Source organism: Pseudochaenichthys georgianus, chromosome 3 (assembly GCF_902827115.2).
Source record: "Pseudochaenichthys georgianus chromosome 3, fPseGeo1.2, whole genome shotgun sequence".
NCBI classification, from domain to species: domain Eukaryota; kingdom Metazoa; phylum Chordata; class Actinopteri; order Perciformes; family Channichthyidae; genus Pseudochaenichthys; species Pseudochaenichthys georgianus.
Window position 1 is genome coordinate 8,169,094 of NC_047505.1, and position 17,189 is coordinate 8,186,282.

Sequence of the window (17,189 nt, forward strand, 5' to 3'; positions counted from 1 at the left end):
GGCTTTATAGATGAACATGTACCAATGACTGAGCCTCCGTACAGTTAGTGAAGGCAGACCTGCCCTGGCATACAAGGTACAGTGATGAGTAAGTGCTTTACAGTTAGTAACAAATCTCAGAGCACTGTGATAGGCGGCATCTAACTGTTCCAGGCAATGGGCTATTCATATACCTCAAATCCCCATAGTCCAGCACAGGTCAAAAGGTCACAGTGACTAGCCTTTTCCTGGCCTCAAGTGAGAAACAGGACTTGCTCCTGAAAAAGAAACCTCAGAAACCCTCTGCTTTTTAAGCAGATTAATGACCTGCAGTTTAAAAGTAAGACAATCATCAAGCCAGATACCTAGGTATTTATAACAGGTAACCACTTCTAGTACTTGCATAGTAACAATATCCAAAGCAGTCTTTGCTTTTGAAAAAAGCATTACCTTGGTTTTATCCACATTTAAAAGAAGCTTAAGCTCAGAGAGCTGATTCTGAATAATGTTAAAAACAGCCTGTAATTTAACACCAGCCTCCTTAATGGAGGGACCTGCACAGTACATCACGGTATCATCCGCATAAAAATGTAAAGTATCTTCATCCACATTTTCACCTAAACTGTTGATGTAGATGGAGAATAAAAGTGGTCCTAATACAGAACCTTGTGGTACACCATTAGCAATGTTCAACCACTCAGAAGACAGCCCATCAAAGTGAACACATTGGGACCTTTCAGAGAGGTAGTTCACAAACCACCCCACTGCATGGCTGGACATGCCTATACTGGCTAGCTGCTTTAAGATGTGATGATCGACAGTATCAAACGCTTTTGAAAGGTCAATAAATAGAGCTGCACAACTCTGCTTATTATCTAAAATACTCGTAATGTCATTTACCACTTTCATTGTGGCAGTGATGGTGCTGTGTTGCTTTCTGAAGCCTGACTGATGTTTAGACAGGATGTCATTTGTACATAATAACTCCTTTACCTGTTCACTCACTAGGCGTTCGAGCACCTTCGCCAGAACTGACAATTTAGAGATTGGCCTATAGTTATTTAAAATAGTTGCCTCCCCTCCTTTCAGTAAAGGCAAGACATAAGCAGACTTCCATACTTTTGGAATTGCATTTGTGTTGTGGGAGAGGTTAAAAAGAGTAGTGAGAGGAAGAGCAATACAATCTGCAGCTATCTTTAAAAAGAAAGGTTCTAAGTTGTCCGGGCCAGCCGGTTTCCTAGGATCTAACTTAGATAAGGCTTCATGAACAACATTAACAGTAAAAGGAGTACAACTGAAAGGGCTTTCCAGACCACATTGTTTAGAGTCACGGATTGGGGTGTTCATAGAAGCAGAGTTAGTCACAGAATCAAACGGAGAGCCACAGGACACAAAATGCTTATTAAAGCAATTTAACATGGTGGCCCTGTCCGTTATAGAGCCAGATGCTGTGGTAAGGCACGGAGGTAGCTCATTACGGATATCACTGGTGGATATCGATTTTTATGGCTTTCCAAAATGTCCTAGGATTATTTAGGTTTTCTGTGGTAACTGACAAATAGTGCTTTGACTTAGCACTTTTGACATGTGAAGTGAAGCTATTCCTTAGCTGCCTAAAACGCAGCCATTCTACCTCTGAGCCTGATTTCCTAGCCTTTGCCCAGACCTTGTTTCTTTCATGCAGGAGACTACAGTTCAGCAGAAAACCAAGGATGGTCACATCCCTTTATTCTAAATGTACGCAGGGGTGCATGTCTATCAATGATCTCCATAAAACCAAGAATAGCTTAGTCCAACTGTTTTGACCTGTTTTCTAGTTTTACACTTCAGAACGAAGTAATCCTTGATTGCCAATAGAGAAGCAGAGGCGAAAACCCTGAACAAAATCAATGCTTACTTTTCTTCTCTTTCTCTGGCTGTCTCTCTTTTTTTCTCCCTCCTCCATGCACTTAAGAGGCAGAATAAAAGACCACCCATACCTTAACCCCCCCTTTTTGCTTTTACTTAGAAATGGTGCAGACTGTACCTCAGATCTAAAGAGGAATTAAGAGGAAAAGCGTTAAGCACACTAACACGTCCGGTGTAAACTCACATTATTGGGATCCCTGTGTTAAATAGCACGTCCAGGTCAGAGCCTAGCCATCCCGGGCTAGAGCAGCCGGGGATAGTGGTGGTTTCCCGGGGCATCTGTTATCTGGTGGTGAGAGAGCTGAGTTATGTCTGCTTTGAGTAGTACAGTAAGGACACCCATGAGGGCCATATATTTTCATGGAGGAAGCAGAGACCTATAGGCCTAGCTAACTCGTTCTGCAAAACACACAGACAAGTACGTCCATCTTATTCCATCCACAAAGTATATTTTATCCATTAATATGTTGGGAATTCAATAGAATAAAAGGCATTTTGTGGAGATACAAAAGTAAGAATAGTAAGTAAGGATGTTTTTTTGTTGAATGGAATGATTCTGGCCGTGGGCCTATCTAAGGACAGCTTTAGCATAGCCTTGAGAAAAACAGCTTGATGCGTCCACAACATGTGGCCTTTAAATCATTACTTTAACCTAATCATACCAGCTCCACTGTGACATCCTGATTACATCCACAACATGCCTTTAGCAGCGGTTAAAGATCCCCTCTGTGCTCCGGCGACAACGCGGAGAAATCCACACATGACAGCAGAGCCCCCCCTTCATCCTAATGCAACGTGAGTGACACAATGGAGTTGCTTACCGAGCCGGTGGAGTCCGCATTGTGCAATGCGACGCAGAGATTAATGAGTGGCTAACGCCGGCATGAAAGGAATTAAGTGAATTTGAATTTCTCCAAAAGTTAAAGAGCTAATGTTACAGTATTCATTTTCTCTTCAACAGTGAGTGGGAAAATATCCATTAGGAACATTAACCACCGTTTTCTAGGTAGCTAACATTGTGCAGGCTGTGGTGCTACAGTGTGGGGCCACAGCTAATGAACACACTGCAGAGGGTGATATTTCATTATACAAATTAATGCTCACATTTTAATGGGAAAGTCACATAATGAATCTAGGCTTCAGTGACAGCAATTAGAGGCCCAGATTGTCCCCTTCTGGACAAGGCACTATTTAGCAGTAAGCAGCTGTGTGTAAAAAATAAAAAGGTCCTCGCTCTTGACAATAGCCACACATAACTTCAGGCAGGGCTGCATAACCAATAAGAGTCCCTGTTCACCTTTAAATGAGAAGAAGGGGGAGACAGAGGAGTGGAGGAAGAAAAGAGGGGAGGCAAGACTAGCCCATGTCACTTAACCTTAACCTAACCTTGTAATCAGGATGAATCAAGAGGGACCTGTGATCTCCTTCCCCATTCCTCTTTACCCCTTTCTCCCTTTGTATCCTTTTTCTTCAAGCAGCTCCCTCCTAATGCCTTTTTTCTAAGTGGTCCTTTTTCCTACAGTATACCAACCATACAGTTGAATGAATACAATGACATTTAAAATAATATTTGACATCCAGTGTGCATCTCCAAGCATGCATCTGTATGCATGCACAATACAACGTGCGTATGTATGGTCTGATTCCCCCCTTGATAGCAATTGAACTGTACGTTATGGTGGTATTAGATGTACCAATGGACTCCTAACTTCTTACATTAATGATATAACAGTATACATTTAATTCTAACAAATCCCATGAAAAGACCCAAAGCAACAATTAATGTATCCTCACACCAATTAGTCAAACCTGATTATTTTACTCATCTCTCCAAAGCACCATGGTTATCCAAGAAATAGAGAAACACTGTTCCTCGTATGTTTTTTCATAATATCTTATGACGACTTTTTTTTTTTTTTTTTTAAAAGGCCCTATTATGCTTTTTGGGGTTTTCCCTTTCCTGAAGTGTGAACACAACTCCGTGATTAAGTTAATGAAAATATTGTAGTTTGGTTAAAAATAATTATAAAAGTGGGTGGGAAATTAATCAACGTTTGCCAAGCAATAGATGTGTATTAATCCGCAGTGAAAATAGTCCCCATCAAACAAATGATTCACTCCTGTATTTGCCATTCTGCGGACATATTTATCCAAAGTGACCGACTGTATATGTTGTCCATCTATGGTGTCACTTTGTCCCGAGGCAATGGAACCGTTAACCCTGACAGCATTCGAAATGCACCACAAACCACAAACTAAGCAGATATACTTGAAACAGATGTAAAACAGCTTCTATCCATTATTCAGTCTTTCAAACATCCTATTGGTGTTTTTTCCCCCTCTTGCAGCCAAATGGAAATTCATCTTCCAGTATGTCATATCTATTAAGCCGTTTTAATTGCCCCTCTGTACAGGTTGGGGTATTTATCTTTACTTGTTTCTATGGCGCCGTCACAATTCGCACACAGCCAGATGAAATCAGTACATGCCACATGACGTGGAAACACACTATGCGAGGGCAGATCCCAGTGCGGCAATCATCAGAAGAAAGATTTACAGCCACCAAGGTGTCACCTAGATGTTTATGAACTCAAGTCAAAGAAGAAAAAAAAGCAGCAGCGATGCATTTTTATATATCTTTGGCAGGAACAAAATGTCCAAATTAGTTTACAGAAGCCAAGACAAACAACAGGGAAAAGTTGACCGTTCTATTTTTAATCCCGGGTAGCAATTTTCTGGTTTTGTGGCAGCAGTGATCTGTCATGTGGCTGGGAGGTTGTGCTGTTTGCGCTGATATCAATTAAAAGTGGATTAACGGGTACATAATGACCTTTAGCAGTAAATTGTGTGTAATGTTGCAAGGCAGGATACAGTATATTCCCCAGATGTCACACCAGGCCCCTGACGTATGATGGAGCAGATGTCTTACCCAGTCCAAATGGCCCTCTAAGACACAAGCACACACACACACACGTACACACAGGCTGAGGCCGACAAGCATGCATAAACATGTGTTCGCACACATTCCAAATGGTGCTCACTCACATACGTAGATGCAGAAAATGTACTTGTCGTCTGTCTCACTCGCTCCAGATATATTTAAATGCTTGATTTTAATGAAAAACTGGAATCAGCTGTTTGTATTTATATGTTCAGTTTGCCATACCCAGTTAACGTCAACATACGGTAGTGTCAAACACATACTATCCTGTGCTTTTCATTCTCATTTTAGATATGTAGATGGCACATTAATCTGTATTTCCCCCCCATGAACATTAACAACCTCTTACACGGAAAGGAAAGACAGAGGAGGGGGAAAAAGATCAGATCAGTCTAATTTCTGTCTAATTTGGCTCCTAGAATATCATTTTGTCCAGTTAGAGGAATTGAGAATGATCATTTGCATCAGGGACGTTTCCTTATTGAATCAGCACTGAGCCTCTGCGCGGCAGCTCACAGGAGAAGCACTTATTGGGTTAAAAGCTCATCTCGTACGGTTTATTTTAAATATACTCTATGCTTCATAGCCACTCTAGCGTAGGATAAAAGATATCAGGCTATCTGACTCTGCATGCTCCCTTTCTCTTTTTGTGTCTTCTCTCCTCAGCCTTTCCACCTTCAATTTTCTTTTGTGCACCCTCCTATTCTTCTCCGTGCTGTATCAATATTGTATTGAGCTGGTGTTTGTGGCCCTTTATTTGAGAACTCTGCAGTAGGTCTGCAGATCGCAGTCTTTTTCTGGAATGGTGCCCTCTAAATAATGATAAATTACTTGAGCAGTATGCCATTTGCTAATTATATCCATGATTTACTACACAGCCCGACTTAAATCATTCAAACCAGTCTTGCGTAACAATGCCTTTTTTCCTTTTATAAAATGGTTTCCATGTGTATAATCTAAACAGTTTACAGCCCTATACTGTATATATAGAAATGTGCATACACACAACGCCACCTTCATCCTTTTATTCCTTCTCTCCAGCAAACCCCCTCTCGTTTCACACAGTCACTGTTATCCCTCTTACAGAAACTTTTTATATGTATATATTTAAAAAGAAAAATCCAGCTTAGCATTTTTCCCACTCTCTGTTCATTGTTTAATGAATCCAAATCTGGCTCAGACTCCAAGCCTATTATAATTGCTAGCAGGATGTGTTCTATTTCAACATAAGTATCATTCCAATGGAAGATCCACTTCTGGCAGAATAATGCCGGTGTTATACCATTATCAAGAATATTCATTAATATGGATGTGCGGCATAAATAAATATATGTAAAACACATTCACCCCTCTTTTACCGTAATGTAAATCTCTTTGATCTGCGTATCCGGTATTGAATCATATTGCTCCCTATCATGGGGCTGCACTGCAACACGCATGTGGTTCACATGTGTTGCCTTTTGTATTTGAAATGCTCATTGACTTATGTGTGCAACATGGTGTATCATACATAGTGTGTTCAACCGTGTGGTAGCGGTTGGGGAAATGTTATGCCTTGGCTGATTTATGCTTCTCAAGATAAACTGCAAATAGAGAATGTCCCAGACAGTGTACTCTCAGGCCTGACAGCGAACAAGGCCAGAACAGAGGCAGGATGACCCCACGGCAGACACACACACACACACACACACACACACACACACACACACACACACACACACACACACACACACACACACACACACCGCATCGAGACAGTTTTGTTGTCAGTTGAAAATATGATCTCTTGCAGTGGACTGAAAGCACCATATGGTGAAATGTTGTTTATGGTGTTGATGTGAGTGATGGCTCACTTGGCGCGGCTGGATCGACCCATATTCAGATGCCTACTCCAGCACCCTATCCCAGTCCAAACACACACACACACACACACACACACACACACACACACACACACACACACTGGCAGTATGACACGCTCACCGATTGAGCTGCTGAAAAGCATGTGATTGTTGATTCAGTGCCAGATCCTGTTCATTTCCGTTGTTTTGTACTTTATATGAATGTGTGCTTTATTGTTTTGTTTTTCCCATGAACCTTTTATTAAGAAACTGCACGTGTTTGGATGCAAACTAAAACCAAGGCGTTGCAATATACCCTCTTTTTTAAAGAAGTTAATGAAATGCATATCTTTTCTTTTTAGCTCGACACATTTGACCTAATTTTCTTTGTTCAGGGAGGTTACATGACCCTCGGGTCCACATTCCCTACTCCAATAAATAGATTTTGATATCCAGTCAATCTAATAATCAGGTTAATTATTCACTGTTTTCCCGCTCTTTCCCTTTCTGTTTCTCTGTCTCTTTCTTGGCCTCTCAGGAGAGAAACCCTACCGGTGCCCTCATTGCGACTATGCTGGCACACAGTCTGCCAGTCTGAAGTACCACCTGGAGCGCCACCACCGCGAGCGCCAGAACGGCTCCACGACCTCGGCTCCATCCTCTTGCCACAATGCTTCTTCTGACCACAAGGAGGATCATGGGAAGGCGACTGGTGGCGGAATCTTTGCCCGACCGGATGTCCTCCGTAATGTCTTCAAGAGCATGCCACCCAACCTGGACTTCAGGTCTGGTCCATTGCTGCCCCATCAGTGGGCATCGGCTGGCATGATGTCTCCGCACGACCGAGATCGTGAGCGCGGAGACCGCCGCTTTGACTCCTCTGCTGAGAACATGAAGACGACCGACGGCCAGTCCGCCCTTGTCTCAACAGCGCCAGATGGCTTCTCCGACCTTAGCAGGGCTTACCAAAGCATGATGGGAAACGGAGTTCACTTTCAAGGTTCTCTCCAGGCCTTTATGGACAGCTTTGTCCTCAGCTCCATGAAAAAGGATTTGAAGGACAACCAGGGTCAAGCCCAGCCCCAGGCTCAGCTCTACCATGACAACGGTGAGCCCAAAGCAAAGCGGGCCGTCTCGGCTGAGCAGGAAGATAAGGTCGAGATCAAACAGAAACCAGCGCCTGGCAAACCTGGGTCGCAGTATGAACCGCTTGATTTGTCTGTGTCAGTCCGGCCTGAGTCTGGATCTGGATCGATCCCCGGCTCTTCTACCACCATCCATGATAATGTGGCATGGCATGGCTGCCTCTTCTGTTCCTACTCCACCTCCTCATTGGAGCTCATGGCTCTGCACCTCCAGGCCAACCACATGGGTAAGGCCCAACAGCAGCGGTCTGAAGCAAGCAAGGAGCTTCATGGAGAGACTTCTCCCAACACCTCCACCAACGCCAAGCATGCTGGTGGTGCCCTGGACAAAGACGAAGAAAGAAATGGAGAGAAAAACCAGGGAGGCTGGAACAACCATATGGACCAGCCCTACAACCCCTTCCAGAGTGACTTTTACAGGAGGTTTGGTGGCATGTATGATGGATCCCAGATGGCCAACCAGGGCCTTCAAGTTTATTTGGGCCCAGCAGAACAGGGTCTAGACCTTCCTATTCAGGCCTTTGGAGGAGCACCTTCAGCTGGAGATGACCATATCAGGGTGAGGGGGGACACCGAAAACGACCAGGTTGTGTCAGATGACGAGTTGGTAAAGGCTGGGCGACGCAGTGCTAGTGAGACTCCTTCAACCACCCCTAAAAGACAGCTGCAACAGAATGACTCGGATGAAGAGGAAGAGGAGCGGGGAGTGGCCGAAGAGGAGGAGGAAAGAGATGAGGATGGGCAAATGGACATGGAGAGAGAGGAACAAGAAAGTCCAGGTTCTGACCACCTCCAGAACCACTCCAACATGTTTCAAGACAACTCCTCCCTGCCCCTAAGGAGCGGTTTGGCAGCGTCTACCATGACACCACTGTCTCTCGTCCCCCAATCCAAGAACCAGGCGTTGCCACTGGAGAAGCAATGGCAGCAAGGCCTGGCCCTCCTGTCTCCCGGGGGGCCTCCGGGACTCTTGAAGGCTGAGCAGCAGAGCCACCTGGAGCAGCAGATGAACATGCTGTCTGTCCTCAGAGCCTACAGCAATGACAACCTTCCCGCATTCAACGGCCTGGGAGGCGAAGCACCTGCAGGGGGCATGAAGAGGCCGGATGCACCTGGTGAGTGTGTTTAACACCTTCTTGCACTGACAAGCACACACAGACGCACACACACATGTGTCCACAGACAGCTTCACCAAAGTCATGAATACACACGTGTTTTTGGTACACAAATTTGATTTCCCAGCACTGCACACAGTAGATAAACACATATTCGTGTTTTGCCCTGACACCCACAAAGGAATCTCAGACACTCACTAAAGGTCTTGAGATTGGCCCTGAAGTGATTTCAGCCTTATTTCAAGCCAGTTTAGAAGCTATCAGCCTGCCGACCAGCAACAGATTAATCTTTATTACGCGTTTATATTACTGGAAGTGCAGCGCCTCCCTCCCGCTCCCCAGCATGGAGGGAATAACCCTGGATGAGTAAGAGCAGGACCTCAGCTCCCCGTGCCACCTCCTCCACATGTCTTATAACTATCTTAGCTCTCATAAAGCCAGCTCCCAAAAGCCCATTACTTTATAAGACTCGTCGATCTATGACCCTGTGAAAAATGAACTGTCAACTTGCATGATTCTGCTAAGGTTACAGCCGCTCCTTGAGACCCGAGAAGGAAATGCTTTTTCTCTTTTCCTTTTTTCTTTCTTTACAATGCTCTCTCACTGTTTAGCGGTGGTTTCTAAAGGGCCTTGTAGGAAGACATAAAACCCCCAAATGGCTGTAAAGCTTTAAAATACAGTATATAGAGATGGAACATGCAGACAGGGAAACATGACTTCGTTCGAACAGTGTAAACTGAGATTTATCAGTGACACATTCGCATTAGAAATGTAGAGATTTTCAGACAGAGTAGGCAATTACCCACATTTGAAAAGCAAGCAAAATAATAAAGCATTGAATAAATAAAAAGGACTGTAACGGTGAGATGCAGAATGTTGTATTCATGTATAGTATTTACTCAGCTGCTGTCTCTATTCATGATCATCATAAATCTAGACTTTCCATTTTTAATCATTTATTAACTTGACGTTTTATTATTTTTCCAGTTTTATCAACTACAACCATAAATGTGTCTTTTATTTATGTGGATAATAAAAGAATGGCTAAAGAAATGTAGAGCTCGTGTTTACATTGATAAATGGACAGTAGATATAATATAATAATAGTATACTCGTGAAGCAATGCAGCTACACGTGTTTACCTGACCTTTCCATCTGGCAACATGCGATGTTCTGGAGCAGGGCTCTTTCATAGCTTAACATGATGACATATCTTTACATTAGATTGTTAGATTAGTATATACATATATGGATATGTTCTGTTTAATTGAGCCTTTGTGTTTAATCAGAAGGTGTTTGAAGACAAGCTATGTACTGTGTGCAGTTCCCTTTGTAACGAGGACTGCTCGACCTTTATAGAGAAGGACTTACCTGTTGTTAGTTTAACGTAGTCTGACTGTAATTATAATCGACCTATAGGTTTGAACGTGAGTCAGTGTTAACCCTGTGATGGACTGCATGCTGTAAATCAAATGTAAACCCACCAGTAAGTGTGTTTAGTGTTGATAAGATAATCACAGTCTCTACGAGTACTGTTAGTATCATAACTATGATTTCAAATACTACCACTAGTACTGCTATTACTAGTACGGTTTCTAGAGCAACATTTCCTGACCTTTTATTTAAGAGCCAAATGGTACATTTATCCACTATGTAACACTGGCGCTTCTATTGGCTAGCACTCACATTGTACGTGATAGTCTGAATAGAAGTTTCTGAGCAGTTGACCAATCACAACAGAGCTTTCCAGCTAACCAATCAGAGCAGACTCGGCTCTGGTTTCATACAGAGGGTGCAAAGAGGTGCTACAGCACAGTATGATAAAAATAAAGAAGTTGTTGAACATGTAAGCATGGAGACATGTCACAGGAGAGGCACTACATACTAATATGAACCGGACAATGAGCAGAGTGGTACTCTTTAATACCACAATGTTGAAGTCTGTCATACAGTACACCAACATTGAATATGTATGAACTGTATTTGATATTTTCATTGATTATCAATTATCAACTTACTGTATCATAATGAAATTAGTGATATCTGCAACCCGATAAGTATAGTTGTAAAAAGAAGATATACTTGAGTGCAGGAATGCAGTGACCTAGAAGTATACAGCAGTGTACAATGAGTAGAATATCAGTTCAGTACGTGGGTAAATGAACTTCTCCCACGCCTGTTGATACTACCCTCCCTTCAACTATAATTTCTACTGTGACTGCTGCCAGTTCTACCACACATACTACAGTTGTTTGATGAAGCTCGGATGAGAAAATAGATCCTTGTGTTTCATAGCAAAACGCACTATTACAGCCCCTCTTTATGTGTCCACTTGTAAACCCCTTGTGTTGGGGGTCACCCACATTCCACTGTTATTGGGTAGGAGGAGAAGGCGAGGGGGGTGGCAAAGACATCCGCAAAACTCAATTCAGACCTGGCAAAATGTGATTATCTGGAGTGGGTTTGCATTAGGTTTGTATGCAAATACGGCATAAATCATTAATATCGAAATTGTCCCTTGAATCTTCGGGAGCTGTTGTAGGGCACGCGCCACACGTCTGGAGTGGCCGTCTCTTCATTAGTACACCCAGAGGAGGGGCCAAAGGGGCTGCAATACACATGAATGTACTTGCACTCTGACACATAACAGATACACACATGTGCGGATCCACGCATATTCACACATCTGTAGTATTAAACCAAACCTCCCCCGATTGGCGCAGGAATTGGATTTATCAATAAATGTCATTAACAGCAGCGGCCCTGAGGTCTCTGTAATCAGACGAGGTATCTGGTTACGGAGATACAGTAGGCCGTGTAAAGATTGATATGAACCCGCACCATTTGCTGTAGGCCTACTGTAGATGTGCTTCACGCAATCAATACTTGGCTGCAGTGGAGACCTATCTACAGTATAGCCATACATTATCAAACTTGAAGTATTACATTATTCAAACAGTGCTGTACATGCCGTGAATGCGTGCGAACATCGCTCCTCACATCGTATTACTTACATTACCCCCCGCTCCCTTGTTCATTTCATATATTAAAACGTGGACCAGGACTTCGGAAGGTTGAGATTGACAAGCAGGAGAGAAAGTGTTGACGGGAGTGTAAGGACTTGCATGAGCGCGTGGAGGATTGCCGAGGAGGAAATGGCAGAGCTCGCAGCCGAGCACCTCTCACACTTTGAGAAGTGGGCTTTTCGTAAACAGAGATTTAGTGAAAGGGAGGGAGAGAAACGAGAGGTACATGCCGTATATTCTCACATCAATTAGACCCATTGCTTCCAATTAACAAGTACTCTCACATTGGGCTCCGGAGGTCTCCTCACAAGTGCTGTTGTTGTTCGGTGGTTCAAACTCTCTGGGAGTGTCACCTCCTGTACACACATTAGATGGCAGTGACACTAGTCTAATGTTGTAAACTTGAGAGGTTGCACATTGTATTGGGCTGCTTTTGTGTCACGACATAGAAGCCAGAAGCAAAGTCATGTAGAAACAGTACCTATGGAGTTAATTGTGACACCTGCATTTCACACAATGTAAGCATGAGGTAAGGTGTAGTTTGACATCCCCAACTTGATTTAAAGGGGACCTATCATGCAACATGCACTTTGTGATGTCTTTTATACATAGATATGTGTCCCCGGTGCGTCGGGGAACTCACGCAGCGTCAGAAAATAAAACCCCCTCTCTTTTCCTCCGTACCCAAATCTTTAAAAAACGGGGGTACAACGAGCGGATACAGATTCCATCCGAACTGATGTCAAGTTGGCGGCGGACCCACAGAAAATTGCTATCAGAAACAATGCCTGACGTGTTTTTGACACCTTTGTTTACATTAGCAAGCCTCGCTAACACTCAGAGCTAGCCTGTCTTATACCTCATTCACACCAACGCAACTCCGGTTCAAGCTCCGTGCTGGAGCTTTTCAGGTTCAGAACCGGTTCTTCGGTTTAGCTCCGGCTCTTTTCACACTGCCCAGAGTCGGACTGGTGCTGCGTCATTGCGTCATCGTTTGCGTCATGACGTAACCGTTTGCGCGCCTGCTTCATAAAGCCAAACCGCGCGGAAACCCCTCACAGCTGACACCAACAACAACAATGGCCGATTGTGCTCCAGCTTCCTCTGTACCTCTTCGGAAGACCAGATTCCCAGTAAGTAGTAGGTCTCTTCAGTGGACCACTGCTGCTTGTTAAGTTTCTCCATCGTTGTGTACAAACTGGATACAACGCGGGCTTGTTGTTGTTGTTCAGGAGTTGATCCCGCCCCTTCCCCTGCTCCCGCCTCGACGTAAGCGTGACGTATGCGGTGCTTTTGCTCTGGCCAGACAATTTTTTGGTGCTTGAAACGAACCGGATTCCGGAGCTAAGAGACTGCTCCGCTGCGGTGTGAACAGGAAAACCCGGTGCTTTTCAAGCTCCAGCTCCGAACCGGCCCTGAAACACCGTTGGTGTGAATGAGGTACTAGAAAGCACATGTGTTTAAAAAGCAGGAAATAAAAAAGGAACTCACCTTGTGATAAACCTGCAGGAGAAAAAGCATTTGAGCTCCATACTATTTCAGAAATAATCCTGGACGTGGTTTAAACAGGATGGCGTTTTATCATAACCAAATTTAACTTTATCTCCAGTAGAATTCTGATCAGGCATTAGCTCCGCCTCCTCTCATTTATTTTGTTCAAGCTAAGGACCCAAAATCTGCGTCTCTCTAACAGGGCTTCAAAAGAGGGGTTTGTGCAGTATGAGGCATGGCTACAATGGGTGATCTGTTTGGTATTTTGAAAAAAAAAACCTACAATATATATTTCAAATATAGCATGATAGGTCCACTTTAAAGTAAAGAGCTTTTCTGGTCGTTCTTGAGATCTTTCCTAAAGCACTAAACATGCATTGGAACCCCTGAAATGATCTAGACCGAACCAAGATTAAACCATCAGATTTGGGAATATTTCAAAAGATCAGTGGCAACCACACGTTTATGATACATACACGTTTTGTTCAGCAGGAGAATCTCCACATATAAACACACGCTTTTTATTAAAGTGAAAATGCAATCTCAAGAAGCAAAAGGCTAATGTTATAAACAAAATAAATCACAGTCGCAGGACTTAAGGTCAACACACCACCAAGCTACAGTAACAGTGGAAAAATGTTTGGCGTGATGATACTTAGTAGTCTTATTAGGATACGTTTTAAGACATGTATAATTCTTCACCAGTGGGGTATTTACTTAAGTAGTGTATCTCTCATAGAAATCAAAACTCTTGAAAACTCTTGAGGTATAATTCACATAAAGACTCCAACAAAATATGCTAGCCAGCCTTTCCGGCAAAAAAGCAGCTTTCAAGAAAAGTAGCAAAAACTATGAGGTTAAGGCAGAGACACACTGATCATTGAAAACAGAAGTTGTGTTACTTGTCTGCATGAAAGGGTGACTTGATGGGCCGTTTGCTTGTGGCCAAAATCAAAGGACCTGTGTGTGTGTGTGTGTGTGTGTGTGTGTGTGTGTGTGTGTGTGTGTGTGTGTGTGTGTGTGTGTGTGTGTGTGTGTGTGTGTGTGTGTGTGTGTGTGTGTGTGTGTGTGTGTGTGTGTGTGTGTGTGTGTGTGTGTGTGTGTGTGTGTGTGTGCTCATGGGTAACGGAAGTGTAATCTTAAACACAGTGCTGGTTGTCTCACTAGTGGCCAAGTACCTCTGTCAGAAAGTCTGCCTTCATTGTGAGATATTTGAACCGATGAGTGCTGAGGTCATATTAGCACAATGCACAAGACATGTAAAGAACACACACACACACACACACACACACACACACACACACACACACACACACACACACACACACACACACACACACACACACACACACACACACACACACACACACACACACACACACACCACACACACACATATTCCATGCAGATAGGACAAGGAAAAGGCAACAATTCAAATGCATACTTGTGTACGCACATACTGTGGTAAAAGGAGGATACAGTGTGTGTGTGTGTGTGTGTGTGTGTGTGTGTGTGTGTGTGTGTGTGTGTGTGTGTGTGTGTGTGTGTGTGAAATAGGTTCTGTAAAGCATGGCTGGCAATTAAAGACATATGGTGGGATTGGTGAGCTCGCTGTGAAGCGCAGATGTAGTGGATCACAGTTGGCATTAGTGGTGTAATTTTCACTTTCTCTGGTTTAAGTGGAAGAAAGGTAGGCATGACAAATAAGCTTAAACACACACGCACGCGCACACACACACACACACACACACACACACACGCACACACACGCACACGCACACACACACGCACACAAACAAACACATACAGTACTAGATGCACAATATGCTTGTATAACCCAAATGCTCACTGCAATTATGCTGCTACAAAATACAGAGTGTTGGGCCTTTATGAAATCCACTTAGAGTGAATATGTATTTGTATTAGGGCTGTCAAGTTAACGCGTTAATAACGCGTTAACGCAACAAATAATTAACGCCACTAATTATTTTAACGCGATTAACGCATGTGTATTTTTTTTCCTCGGCCGCCCCGTAGTTCCAGAGCGCATCGAGTTTAAAATACCATCTACAAGCTGATGCTGACAGCCCCGCTCCTGCTGCCCGCTTGCAGCAGACCACACTTCCACGCTCACCGGCAGGCACCGACTGGCCATCGGGAGGACCGGCAGGGTGTGTGTATGTGTGGCCCGAGCGAGCGAGAGAGAGAGACCTTACGTGCATTGTTGTTGTTAGCATCTGGTACTAGCTAGCTGCGCTAACGGATATAAGGAGCTGTTTAAATGAAAACAGAGGAGCGACATTTCGCCACAACTGCGCCGAGCACTTGACTTTATGCAGGAAGCCAGACAGTGGGACATTGTAGGAAAACTAAGTCAGCACACTCAGCACGGATAGTGCGCAACATGATTGCAGCGTCCAGGCAGCTCCCGTTCGAGCTGCCTTGAGTTGCACATAGCTCCAACGATCCATCACACACACACACACACACACACACACACACACACACACACACACACACACACACACACACACACACACACACACACACACACACACACACACACACACACACACACACACACACACCATTTGTATTGTATTATTGAATGAGAGAGGTTCCAGGTTGAATTGAGGCGAATATTTGTAATGTTCAGAGGTTGTTGTGTTTAATATTCATGAGAATATTTGTCATTGTTCAAATGATAATAAACATTAGCATAACGCATATTTGTCCACTCATATGTTGATAAGAGTATTACAAACTTGAAAAATATTCCTCTAAGGTACATTTAGAACGGATCAAAAATGTGCGATTAATTTGCGATTAATTGCGATTAACTATGGACAATCATGCGATTATATATATATATATATATATAAATATTTTAATCGACTGACAGCCCTAATTTGTATATATTATTGTGAATAGGAGACAAAAAATAAAAAGAATAAAATCTATTTATCAAATATGTGGGTTTTAAAATAGGCTTACATTTAAGCAGTGCACTCATAAATGATGTAACAGTAGATCCTCGATGACAGCACACCATCTGAGACATGCTTTGGAATGATTGTACAACATATCATCATACATGAATAATATGTTAGCTGAACCAAAAATGTTCATAGTAATTCATCATCAGTTATTTTTAGGTCACTTTTTGCATTCAATTTCAAGACTTTTTCTTCTTTTTTAAAATCACTTTTGAATGCTTCCTTATTGGGGATATTTCCCTTATTTTATGATTTATCAGATGTATGTCATCTGCCAGCTGCATCATTTCATTCCTGCTCCAGTTTGCTCTTCATTTTGTTTCCTTTTAACTATTTATTTTTTGATAAAATCCCATCCCTATTTATAAACCCATATTCACATATTAAACATAAATACTTAATTGTTCCTAATTTTGTCTAATAATTCCTACCTTAGATATTAAGTTGGTTATGCAAACATTAAATATGTTTTTGCAGAAGAAAACATCACTGAGTAAAATGTATTGGATTTTCATCTGAAAAATTAACAATATGGATTGGCTAAACTTAAGTCAATGGTTAATTTTCTATTCATTTTCAGTCAAACATTTTTTAAATTATATACTGCATTTAAGACCATCCTTTAGTCCGATTCTGATAAATACTGGCCTCAAAATATGTACTGTCCTTGGAAATATGTAAATGTTTTCCTTTGATACATTATTCTTAATAGCTTTAAAAAACATGGCTTTATATCACTCTGAGCCA

General features: G+C 42.8%; 1 protein-coding gene across 3 annotated transcripts in view; it reads left to right on the plus strand.

Moving 5' to 3' along the window:
• The window catches only part of znf536 (zinc finger protein 536), a 248,871-nt gene that overhangs the window by 160,847 nt on the left and 70,835 nt on the right, over positions 1–17,189 (plus strand). For all 3 annotated transcript variants that reach the window (XM_034079181.2, XM_034079189.2, XM_034079193.1), the window contains one exon: positions 7,208–8,929. In XM_034079181.2, coding sequence (XP_033935072.1) covers positions 7,208–8,929 — 1,722 coding nt within the window. The remainder of the gene's footprint in view (positions 1–7,207; positions 8,930–17,189) is intronic.